Source organism: Antedon bifida, chromosome 1, assembly GCF_963402885.1.
Source record: "Antedon bifida chromosome 1, ecAntBifi1.1, whole genome shotgun sequence".
Lineage (NCBI taxonomy): Eukaryota > Metazoa > Echinodermata > Crinoidea > Comatulida > Antedonidae > Antedon > Antedon bifida.
The window spans coordinates 24492641-24506244 of NC_136226.1; the positions used below are offsets into that span (position 1 = coordinate 24492641).

The 13604-nt window shown below is 33.0% G+C and overlaps 1 protein-coding gene across 3 annotated transcripts; it reads left to right on the forward strand.

Annotated features, from left to right (window-relative positions):
- The first annotated feature begins 1780 nt into the window (after positions 1-1780).
- LOC144851035 (choline/ethanolamine transporter flvcr2a-like) lies at positions 1781-11960 on the forward strand. 3 transcript variants are annotated; one of them, XR_013614152.1, is made up of 11 exons: positions 1781-2415; positions 3598-3730; positions 4432-4569; positions 5289-5356; positions 6080-6183; positions 6551-6661; positions 7053-7158; positions 8555-8666; positions 9256-9403; positions 9857-9917; positions 11361-11960. XR_013614152.1 is itself a non-coding variant. In XM_078708593.1 (9 exons), the coding sequence occupies exons 1-9, from the start codon at positions 1828-1830 to the stop codon at positions 9351-9353; spliced, it is 1458 nt and encodes a 485-aa protein (XP_078564719.1). In that variant the 5' UTR covers positions 1781-1827; the 3' UTR covers positions 9354-9656. The 3 variants fall into 3 exon arrangements, 1 of the variants encoding a protein (XP_078564719.1); XR_013614151.1 differs by lacking the exon at positions 9857-9917; XM_078708593.1 differs by lacking the exons at positions 9857-9917; positions 11361-11960 and having other exon boundaries at positions 9256-9656.
- Positions 11961-13604: the final 1644 nt, after the last annotated feature.

Below are 13604 nucleotides of genomic sequence, written 5' to 3' on the forward strand. Positions count from 1 at the left end.
AATACGTTTAAGAATTCCTTGTATGTACGTCACTATGTCTTTCAAGAAAGACATTCTCATGTTTTTACGCCATGTATTTAGAGCCTTATATATATTGACCTTATTATAATCGTTAGAACCTGCGTAACTTAATGAATATTTAAGAATACGAGTTTTTTTATCAGTAGGCCTACAGCGTTCATCCATTTACGTCAAATACGTAAATGAAACCGCGTTTGTGACGGATATTATAATTATCATTGACAATGAGTGTTAGGATCAATTAATATTTATATTTTTATCAATATATATATTTATATCAATTATATCACGTGTTATAGTCCTAGTTCCTAATAATAGCAGTAAAGGTTAGTCTCAGCCTTAAAGTCTTTTTTTTTTGGTATGCCGTACCTGTACTATTTTGTTCATCCCAAAAATAGAAACAACCAAACCAAGTTGTTCTAGCATTTTATTTTTAAAAAAATAGATAGAAAAAAAATACTATAACAAAATTGAAAATGTGAAGAAAAAAAACCTGAAATATATAGGATAAGAGTTTAAACATAACTTGGCCGACGAGGGCGCAATATTCATTTTGAACAATACATAGTTTACATGCATTATTTAACTTCAATTCTTGCTGTTATATTATTTCCTTTCCAATATTATATATACGTAAAGTAACACTTTTATTGATTGACAAATTTGAAAGTTGAATGAAAGCCTAACCTTATTTAATAATAATCAGATATACGAAGATGAATGTACCGGAACTATTGAAGCTATAAGTGGAAGCGATGGATATTTATAATTGAAATGCAATATGTGAATGATAAAAGACATATTATGAAGGAGCTCATAATGAATTGATCGTCTTTGTTCGGACAGGTACTGCTTTGTAACGCGTGGCTTCTCACCTGTTACCCCTCATATTAACAGAGGTCATTTAAAAAGTTTAAAACTGGTCAAGATGAATGAGAAGCTCACATGAAACAATAATTCGTAATCTGCCTATCAATATAGGCTATTTTGGGTTCCGTATTTTCCCTCCATTAATTTTAACTGTGGGTTACCTAACTACGTTACCCAACAATGGCTTTTATATTGGTACATTGACCATTGGTACAGACTATACACGTATATGTTGCTATCGGTATAAAAGGCACTTAAGTCTATTTGAACAACCTTATTTCATATTTACTCAGATGATGTATTGTTGGCCGCGTCATCAAAACGGTTAATGCCCGATACCTTCTGAAAAATAACAGGCTTATTCGGTACACGACAAACGTAATACCAGGGAAATTTCACTCTCCCCTGGTAATACTAACCACAAACTGTAATAAACACCAACCACTAACGTAATCTAGATTTGGCTTACTATTGGTAAAATGTTGGTATTTATGACATACATGGAAGGAAACAAAATAAAGAAATATTGACACACAAAACAATAAAAGAGATAATAAAGAAATATTTAATAATAATAATTTAATAAAATAATTTGAATAGTTTAATATAAATTATACTACTACTGATTCGTTTGAAATTTTTAATCTGAAAAAATAGTTCAGGGTTTTTGTTATTCAGTTAACTATACCGGTACTGAAATATTCAAATTGTTCAAGGTAAAATTCATAATTCTAAGAATTTATTATGATCGATGTGTTTTGTAGGGTTTATGTTACGTTTTGTTATTTAGGTACCTGGTAAGTTAAGTTGATTCAGTATCCGCCAATCAGCTTCTATTAGCTAATATATAACGTCACCAGACCATTTGGTATACTGTATGTACAACTGAACTTCATTTTGATATAGGCCTGCTTTTTTACGAACGTTATCGGGAGAATGTCGGAACCCGTAAGCGGCCCTGTTACTGTTGCTGATGTTACGGACCCTCAGACAAAACCACTATACAATGGTGACATTCAGGAAGAAAGAGACATCGGCATAGTCATTGCACCAAAACCGGATGAATCTTCACAATTGGTTGGAGAGCCGATTGTATATACACGTCGATGGTTCATGTTAACTATATTTTGTTTAGTATCTATGACAAATGCTGCTCAGTGGATTCAATATGCTTCTATATCAAATGTGGTAGCTGATTATTATGATGTTTCTACTCTTGCAGTTGACTGGCTTTCTATGATATTTATGCTGTTATATATTCCATTGATATTTCCAGTGACTTGGTTATTAGATAAACGTGGATTGAAAGTTATAGGTCTTCTTGGAAGTAGCTTGAACTGCTTGGGGGGATGGCTTCGCTTCGTAGGTGCACTACCAAGCCGATTTGCTGTGGCGTTTATAGGGCAGTCTATATGTTCTGTCGCTCAGGTTTTCATTCTGGGTATGCCAGCTCATGTTGCCGCCACTTGGTTTGGTGGTGACCAAGTGTCAACTGCCTGTGCTATTGGTGTTTTTGGAAACCAGGTATTTCATTTTTATTTCAGTTCATTCAATTTTACGAACAGACACATGATATGATATTGAGTATATAATACTTATTCACATGTAAATTATACATGATTGTTTGTATCTTTTTTTATACATCATCCCGGTACATCATACAACATACATAATGTTATTCTATTCAATTGGTATTAATTCGTTGTAGATTAAGTAATATTATAAATTCAATATTTAAACAACTTAAGCAAGATCTTTACCACAATGATCTACATAAAATATGGGACTTATTCACAATGAGTGTCCTTGAACTTAAATAACACCTTTTTTTGACAATTGAAAATCATAAAGAATACCCAATTCAACAAACAACCAATTTTAACTATAATCCTTTACTTATATTGCAAATTGTTTTTTTAAAAAATGTAGGGAAAAACGAAATGAAACATTATAGTATTATAGTATAATTACATGACACAACTATTATTATTTCCCTGTACTTATAACTTACAATTTCATAACTTAACTATTATTTTATGTGAATTATTATTATGTATATTTTAAACCACTGTAAAGAATTGTGCATCTACTGCAAAAGAGAAAACAATAAATTATTATTACTAATATTAGTATTAATTATCAGTCAAAAACACTGTTTGGTGGTTTGTGTTATCTGTTTAAAAAAACACCATAATATTGGCCGATGTGGGCGAGGCCCAAGGCAGGTCAGTGGATAAGGTCAATCAAAGTTGAGAACTGGTTCAATTTCCTGGGGGAAAACGAAATTTATGGAACTATATTCCCTCTCAACTAACATGATTGTGAAAAAAGGCTAAGATTCAATCAAGTTTCCAGGGAAAGGGTTATATTTGATGTTACTGGTACCAACATTATGTCTAATATATAATATATAATGATATTAATAGATCTTTAGCTTCATTGATCTTAATTCTTTATATTATAAATAATGAAACTAACTTGAAACTCAACTAATAAAAGCAATTGCACAGCATATAAACAAATGGAGAAATCTTATGAGGTGTATTTCCAAGGTAGGCCTGGCGGCGAAGTAGGTCTACATGGACCTCTCTGCGACGACGCTGTGAAGTAGTACTAGTAGTAAATATTGACGCGGTTTACATTATATTTCTCAGCAAATCTCATCTTATATATTGATCTCCTATCACTGCTTACATTTATTTACAGGTTGGTGTTGCTCTTGGATTCGTTCTACCTCCATACATTGTACCAAACGACGATAACGTAGAAGAAAACATGAGAAATATGTTTTTAGGAACCGCTATCATTACTACGGTGTTATTTCTGTTGGTTGTATTTTGTAAGTAGGCCTACTGCCACGTGGAAATTATTACGAATTTTAAAATGTAGTTTATCGAATAATACGGTACTGTATTTTGCATGTATGGACATATGTACCAGTACAAATGCACAATTATTCGTTTTCTTGTTCACACTGACGTGACCTTATATTCAGAATAATGAATAAAAAGCCCACTTATCGTTAATTGTTGTGTGTGCAGCAGCAGATACCGACTCGCGAGTACGCCATCAAAGAATAAACAAAACTGAAAGAAATTCGCAAATAGCGACAAGTGTTAATCTATACTACACCGTTCATTCTGTCCTGGTACCAATAATCTTTCCTTGTTTTCTGACTGTTGTCATCTTCTTGTAGCCTACTAAACACAGCTATATATTATATGCCTTTATAATTTACAGATTATTATTGCCATTTTAAATATGTTTATATTTTACATTGTATGTAATGTGTATGTTGTACAAGACTGCTTCACCTTCTAGAGGTTTTATGAAATAAATAATATAAATAACTCAGAATCATCTTTACAAAGGATAACATAACAATTATTGACATACAATTACATACAAAACGAATAAAATTTATTGGAGTATGTTCCGACTCACGGCGTTATGGTAGCGTTATGTACGTTAAAGACTTAAATATATATCCGAGTTTCTGATACTGTAGGCCTAATACTGTTGTTTTGATACTTCTTTCAGTTTACCAAGCAGAGCCACCGACGCCACCTAGCAAGGCAAGACTGACGAACAAAGAAGCGGGAAAAGAAGATTCATATATGCTGTCCATTAAGGCACTTCTAAGAAATAGAAATTTTGTCTTTCTGATCGTAACGTATGGTAAGGGTTGTTGAGCCGTGAAATGTGCAAAAGTCACATTTGTGCAAACGTGTTGCCCTCAAATGTACAAACAACCACATTTGTGCAAACATGGCACCCTCAAATGTGCAAATCTGTAAAAATGTATTAATCAACTAATGTGCAAACATCACGCCGTTAAATGTAAAAAAGAACAGTTCTGACGTTAAATGTACAAATAAAATTCTACAAATGTGCAAATAATTGTTTCTACCAAAATCGTTTATTAACAAGGCCAACAGCCATAAGTCGCGTGCTCTCAGAAAAAAATGAACCTTCAAAAAGTAATGTACTTTAAAACTTTTCTGTACATCAAAACAGTTCAAAAAGTACAGAAAAGCGATAAAACGCATAGTGATACCGGACCGACAGACAGACCGACCGACCGACATAGTGAACTATAGAGTCGCGTCCACGCTCCTAAAAATGATAACCTAATTCTAAATAGTCACGGGTTTTTCTAACAATGTTTAGGCCTACATGACTATTTAGAATTAAGGTTATCATTTTAAATTGTTGAAGTTATCAAACATTGTCAACCATTTTGAAAAGTAGGCCTATTTTGAATTAAAAATAGTTATATATTTACAATTTGTAGTACACTTAGTTTATACTTTCTGGGATGTACTTTAGAAGATATATCATGTTGATTGAATTATGAAACACTCCTTTACATTAAAACATTTTTTTTCCTAAATTAGGTGTCAACGTCGGATCGTTCTACGCCGTATCAACTCTGCTGAATCAGATAGTACTTTCTGAGTTCCCGGTATGTACGCTGCATTTTAGGTGAAATCTAATTTAGAAAACAAATACATCGAAATCGAAAATATGTATATTAAATAATAATAAAATTATCTATTAGGCTTAATTGTTTGAAGAAAAAACAAACTCTTTGGCTTAAATAAGTGGATAAAATAAAGAGAACGACGTTCATTTACAAAACAAAAAAAATGAATATGAAACTGTGCCTACCATGTCAAACAGTGAAGTAAAATAGTCCAGCACCTCGGTATGCTGGCAGCAACATATTGATAACAAAATTAGAAGTACTATAAATTATGTGGAGTTTAATTAAATTCAAGTTGTCTTTGAAACAGTAAATATAAATTTTACTCTTCTGAAATGATTATTGTACTTTCTTATGCTATATTGAAGATAATTGAATGTATTTGGAAGTAGATTTGCGTAGGGAGCTTGATTCCCACTACGGCACATCGCAAGAAGGTGACGTAGACGCAACGCAAGCAAGTTGACCAATGACAATCGGCATTTTGAATAATCTATCGCTTGTGATTAGTCAAATCATTTGCGTTGCGCCTACGTCCTTTGCGTTGCGTCCAAGTAAAGCTTAAGTTAAGTGGTCAAATGTTTGCCCTTAAGTATGACGTGTGAACGTTAGTAGTAAACTCATACGTTATACAATACAATTACAGTACAATACGTCAGATTTAGGAAAAACATTTCACCAATATGTTATTATTTATACCAGGGTGAGGAACAAATGGTTGGATTGATAGGACTTGCAATCGTTTTAGCTGGACTTGGAGGATCAGCTGTTATGGGTTACTGGTTGGATAAAACAAGAACATATCGGTATGATCAATATTAGTATAAAGTCTACCCTTGTTGAACAAAGTTTAATGAAAAATAAAATTGGGTGAATCAGATAAAAGCAACATAGATATCTGTGTAATCATCAAGTTCAATAACATCGGACTTGCCTCAAACTGACGTAAACATGCATTATCGACTAATGCTTGGTTCCCAATAGGGCGCAACGCAAGGACGTAACGCAACGCAAATGTATTTGACCAATCAAAACGATGGATTATTTAACCGTCGCGTGTGATCGGTCAACTCGCTTGAGTTGCGTTTACGTCATTGCGTTGCGTCTCTAGTGGGAACCAAGCTTAAATAATTTCACAAAATCACGTAAATTCTTTTATTTGTTTATAATTAGAGGGACGACCGTTGTGGTGTATATTCTTACGTTCGTCGGAATGGTGTTCTTTTCGTTTTCACTGTACCTTGATCAAATTTGGGTAGTGTTCGGCATAGCTACATTTTTAGGGTAAGTAAGACACGAGGTATACAATAATGTTTCACCGCAAGATGTGTTTTTTTGTTGGTGCACTTGTTTCATTGGGATCATCTGCCATGATGATAATGGCAGTACAATAGTAAAATATTAGTAAAATCGATTTGTACATGAAGGCAGTAATTTTCTAATTGAATCGATAACGATTTTAAAGCACCATGATCTTTACGAAAAATAATTGCTTTTTTGTCATCTAGAAATGTGTTTTAATGATTACCGTACTGTAGGCCTATAGTGTACATATACTATATGTACACAGTACTTTAATAATATGCAATTGTTAAATTTGATTTTAGGCCTAACTAAAGTAATGGATTCAATTTAAATGTTGGGGTTTTTTTTAATCGATTTTATTTTGTTATAGGTTCTTCATGACTGGTTACCTACCTCTTGGGTTTGAGTTTGCGGCTGAACTAACGTATCCAGAGCCTGAAGGCACCTCTTCTGGGCTGCTGAATGCCGCGGCACAGGTAATACTAAAGTGTATCATGAAAAAAAACCTTTTTTTTATGACACAAAGATTGCACGTTGTCTATTTACCTTAAAATGTGTTTTGATTTATTTTGGGTGATTTTAAAAAAGTATAATTATATTATTTTTAATTAATATAATTGTTTTCTCCATTTTGCTTTTGTTATGTACGATAACAATATTGACAAAGTAACGAATATCCTCGAAAATTATAACGACGAACAACGTACTGTAAAGAAAATAAAAAAGTTTGCCCTTGTTGAGCCGTGAAATGTGCAAAAGTCACATTTGTGCAAACAACCACATTTGTGCAAACATGACACCCTCAAATGTGCAAACCTGTAAAAATGTATAATCCACCGTTAAATGTAAAAACTGTTTTGACGTTAAATGTACAAATGAATAAATGTGCAAATCATTTTTTTCAACCTAAATCGTTTATTAAAAATGATAACCTAATTCTAAATAGCCACGGTGTTTTCTAACATTGTTTTAGCGATATAGCCACTTACATATGTAATTGTAGTACAGACTGAAATAATCTTTTAAAAAACACAAAATCAATGTCCGGGATGCAGAATGACACGTGGTCCCTGCTTGCTGGAGATGGTAACTTCCATACCGTTGAAATTGAAGTCCCTTATAGTTGTCCTCTTATTTTAAACGAAATTCACAAAACACAATGAACTGATTTCATTAGATTTTATATTATTTTATTTAAAATGTATTTCTGTTATGGCTATATTATCTTGAAAACATTGTTAGAAAAGCCCGTGACTATTTTGAATTAGGTTATAATTTTAACAAAAGATTTTGGTTGAAAGCAATGATTTGCACATTTGTAGAATTTAATATTTTTTACATTTAACGGCGGGATGTTTGCACATTATTGGGTTATACATTTTTACAGATTTGCACATTTGAGGGTGCCAAGTTTGCACAAATGTGGTTTGTTGTACATTTGAGGGCAAATATTTGCACAATTGTGGTTGTTTGCGCAAATATGGTTGTTTACACAAATGTGGTTGTTTGCACAAATGTGGGTTTTTTTTGCTGCACAATTCACGGCTCAACAGTCCTTCATTTCTCATTCATGAGGACGATTGAATTGCATATTGATCGAAACGCAAAGATACTCAACAGTATCTTAAATTTGTGTTGTGTTGATTCTGAGATATAACTTTATATTTCCTTTTGATATGGATACTGTTAAACACAGTTCTAAAACCAAATAGCTCTGTTTTGGGGCTTTGGACCACAGGAAGTCGTATACTGAATCTGCATTTGGAGTACTGTACTATAAGACATAGGCCTATAACTTGTACATATGCGTGCATATTTAACTCTGTATAGGCCTAAGAAAGTAAGATTTTTAAATACATTTTTAATTTCTAGACATTTGGAATTGCATTTACAATGTCAATGGGTGCGTTGGTATCAGACGTAAATACACTTTCAGGCAACATATTCCTGTGTATTGCAATCTTGATTGGAACAATTGTAACAGGTATGCCTAGGCCTTTATAGCGTTGACCTATAATGTTTGGTTCCCTTAAGCCTGTTTTTCTGTCGACGTTATTCGATGCTATCGTTAACAATAATCTTCTACGTAAACAATGAAATGTTAACGATTTACAGGAAAAGGTACTCGCTATCGTTATCATTTAAACTTGACCTTGACTCGATCGTCGTTGAACTGTTAACGATCAACGACGATAGCGTCGAATAACGTCGACAGGAAAACACGCTTTACAGACGCAACGCAGCGACGTATCGACGCAAAGTGCTGTATTGCGTGGGAATCGACGACGCAATAGTTCTGCAAACATCGCAGGTTTGATTTTACGCAGGCTGGGGCAAACACAATTATTAGAAGGGTATTTGCTTACGTTGCGTAGATTGCGTTACGTTGTTTGATGTGATTTGTTGCTTGTCGTTGGTAAACTCGCGTTGCGTCTAACGTCTTTGCATTGCGTCTCTTGTTGGAACCAAGCTTTAGGTAGCACTGTACAGAAAGAAAATGCTGCTATTGTCTGGTAATGACGTAGATGAATATTATATTCTGTTGTATGTATCTGTATTATGTTTTGTTGTAGGTTTTATAAAGTCTGATTTACGAAGACAGCGTGCAGAGAATCGACAGGTTGGTTTGTATAGTGAAATGGTCAACTCTGATGTGTCACTTAACAGATAACAGTACCATGCTACATTGCTTCTAGTGCTTCTATCACGTCATTCTAAAAGGTATCATTCATGCTAGAACATTAGATAGACTACCAAAATCCAGTAATTTACTGTCATATAGAAGAGAATGATAACTCTGAAAACTGACCACCGTTGAATCTACTCTTCTTGACAATGTTCTAATTAAGTAGCCGAAAACGAATTAATGGCCTCACGGTTTTCATTTTTTCACGGTACTCTTTTTCAGATAGATACTAATAACAACATATGTCAACATAAACTAGGACTTAGCCTAACTATGTGGACACAGGCGCGCTGATGAAATTTCCTCAAAAGTTAAAGGTTCATTGTCACGTATATATGCCATAACCACAAGCACCACCTCAAACACCCTCCTGTTCCCCAATCATCATTTCAATTTTTAAAACATTCACTGTACAACCCGCCTGTATACACACGTTAAAGCTATCAATGTTTTTACTCAGTCTAACGAACATGTTTTGGTCTAATAAGGTTACAGCGCCAACACAATGCTAACGATGACACATTATGTCAAACCACCGTACGACTGAAGGTACCGTATGTTCTTATATTGCATGTGTTCCAACTTGCTCAAAGTAACATGTATGACGTGGCTTACTAATAATAAAAAAAAGATAATAATGTGCCTATTATGGCTACAGAATTTAATTACATTTTCTTTTAATTTGTATTGCTTACAAGTTTTGTCCACCAAAGTAAGTACCCTGAAAACAAATTTTTTTTTTAATTTTTTTTTGAAAATGCCATTTTAATGTCACAATAATTATCCACTTTGACCAAAAATTGGATCGAAAAAAATGTATTTACCTAAAAAAACTGTAATTTAAAGCGAAAAATGGTCAAATTGGCTGCCAGCCAATGGTTTTTGGTGAAATTTAAACATTTATTTTGTTTGTCACTTTATAAGTGAAAACATTATTTTTTTTTCATTTTTTTTTCTACGGAAGTGATTAACTTTATCAAAACTACAAAATAACATATTCAAAGTCTAATTTAATTAATCTTCATTTTTCTTGTTTTTTGGGGGACAATAGGCCTACATCTTTAAATCAAAAAGAAACTCATGTCATTTTGCAAATGATATATACACAAATTCAGTGTCTATGAATAAATTCTGTGTAACTTTTAACAAAAAAGAAGCAGTATAATACACTAGTTTCATCAATTTTTGCTTTTCATCTACCTTTCCAATTAGAATCGTAAAACAATCTTATTTATATTCATTCTATTGGTTTGCTTAATGGAGTTTTCTCGAAGGGTTTAAGCACTGATTGATGAAATTCAAAATTAGATAAACACGTACTGTGTGCAGAACCTATAATCTGACCTCTAGTTGAACTTGTGCAGGGTAAATTATACCCTGGACGCGTAGTACGCAAATGCAATGCTAGCGTGTTTAGAACAAGTTTAGAAGGAAACATCATGGACCACCTAGCTGCTGTAATTAGTTAGTCCAGGTTTCATGAATACGATATCAAGGATAGTCCAGGATTATCCTTAGTCCTGGACTAGATAGTCCAGGACTAAGGATAGTCCAGGACTAAAGATAGTCCCCTTTCATGAATACCAGCCTACGTGTTTTTCTGTCCTAAAGTGAATTCCAATCAGCTTAAATTAATTCGTACTTTGTTTGTAACATAAAACATGCCGCATATCGGAATCCCGTACTCGCAGCAGAGCACGAGTACAAATCTTTCTCCCAATTTATGCCCGTTTGTACATTACGTCATTCATTAATTAATCGTCCATAACGGATTGTAACTAGCGCCATCACAATTCTATCAGTATAAACACCATGTACAGTAAAGTATTTGGTTTATTTTATTTTTTAATAGAAAGAATCAGTTTCATAATTTCTCGATAAAGGTCCAAGTTAAAGTATTGAAAATTCATATTCATAATTTCTCGATAAATAATAGTTTGATAATGAAGTTTTTAAAATTTTTATTGAGTACATATTCTTTTTGTTTTTAAGGTAACTGAGGTTGCAGTGGCATCTGAAGGACAAAATGGGACTGAATTATAAATAATCATCTAATAATGTATATGCCTAGTGATGATGATGATTTGGAACAAATACTGCAAATTTGTATTTATATTTACTGTACTTAACAGAAACATTGCTACCTAACATTTAGTTTATTAAAAACATTACATACATGGAAAGATTAACCAAAATTGTTACATTAAAAGTTGTGTTTACATGAAGAAACTACGTTTTTAAAGCTTGGTTCCCACACTTGGACGCAACAACGAGTTGACCAATCAACACAATCATATATTGTTTGAAGGTTTGCATGGCGAAATAAAATGTTGATCGAAACGGCGAAAAAACTCAACAGTTCTTTTCAGAACTAATATACGTGCTGTACCGCAAACTTTATATCAACAACACAAGTCAGTTCTAATGATGCGTCGTGATTTGTTAAAATCATGTGCTTACATCATTACGTTGCGTCTAATGCGAACCAAACTTAAGTAGGTTTATAAATGATAGCGCTTCATTATTCATGTTAACTTTTGTTTGATACTTTTTAAAGATTTATTAAAGTCAGTATCGTTTTGGATTTAGGTAGATTATTTCTTGTATCATTTTATTCGGGATTGCGCTTCTAAAGATGATAGGCCTACATTGTTATAACTATGTTTTGCAATAACAAATCGAATGCATCATATACGCAAACGCCCACAGCAAAATGATCTATTTCCCTTAATGCATTCAAGTGAATATCATTTGACATTAATATCCAAATGCAGATTTTTACATTTTCTAAATTAATATTTTATATTTCAGTCTGTTGAATATAAGGAGGTCCCTTTCATCTCTAAAAATATGTTTTACTCCTTGTTTGCTTTGTGTTTTTGTTTGTTTATGAGATGAATAAAGAGAAATTAGTATTATAGGAAGCGATCCGAACAAACATTGGTTTTATTATTGGAATAACAATATGTTAAAAAAACCATGACCAAAATATCGTTTTAAACAAACTTCCTGTTTCATTTCATTTTAAAAATGAATAAAAAACGTTTTCGCGGTTTTAATTATCACATTTATTTCACCTTATTGGCCCATTCAGTCTACTATTTTATCTGTAGCAAATGTTTAGTATTCTGTATAGAAAACAGTAAAAACTAGAGTTGGGAAATAAAAAAAGACGACACTCACGTTAGATCTAGTTTGGGAGAGTTTGGTATAAAAAAACGTTTTCCACTTTTTCTAGGAAAAAAATAGAAACAAGTGTTTCTCAACTGATTTGTGTCTATATATCCACCAGCTCATCTGGCCTGAGGAAAGCCGCCATTTTGGATTTTCAAAATGGCCGACATAAAATACAGCTTTTTGCTCACATCTCCTCTTCTACAGCATGTATAGACATTGTTTTGGTGGCAAAGTGTTGGTTTTGACGGTCAAGGAATCCAAATACAGCATTAATTTGACGTTCACCTAATGGCTACTAAATGGTTGCTATAAAAGGTATAGATTTTTCCTTATACCTCAGCTTCTACATCATGTATGGAATTGATGTTGGTGGTATGTGTATGTTTTGAGGGTCAAGAAATCTAAATACAGCTTTTTAAAGTTTACTCAATGTCTTCCATTTTGATTTAAATCTTCGTTGTTGACGCGTTTTCTGCTGTTTCGCACATTTCTTTAATAAGCATGCGTGTGGACTGATTAAGGGTGGCTATTTTTAGAAGAGTTATTCACGAGAACAAGTTGTTCGAAAAATCGTCTCACTCACGTACTGTTGATTTTAATTTTACATAAACATTTACTAAGTTAAAAATCTATATTTTAAGTAGCATTAATTAATTATGTCAAATTAATAAGCTAACTATATTGCAAAAGCTTTCAGTTTTGGTTTTTTGGTATTTAAATGAGGTAATTATTAAAGGTTAAATATACATCAGGAACAGAATGCACTTCAAATTTAAGTGCTCGGTTGCTAAGTACTACTATTACGTGAGCCATAAAGAAGTTGGTAACAGCAGAAATATATGACCAAGAAGATTCATTATAAAATATTTACCGACAACTTATATAATAAAAAATGCTTAAATAACAACAACATCCAAACTAACAAATATATGCAACTAAGACCAAATAACTGATTGCTAAACAGTTTATGAGAACATAGGTAGGAAAAGGTGTGTTGTTTGTCCGCCATTGAGACAAGCATGCAAAGTAATTTCTCTAATACAGATATTATAATGAATA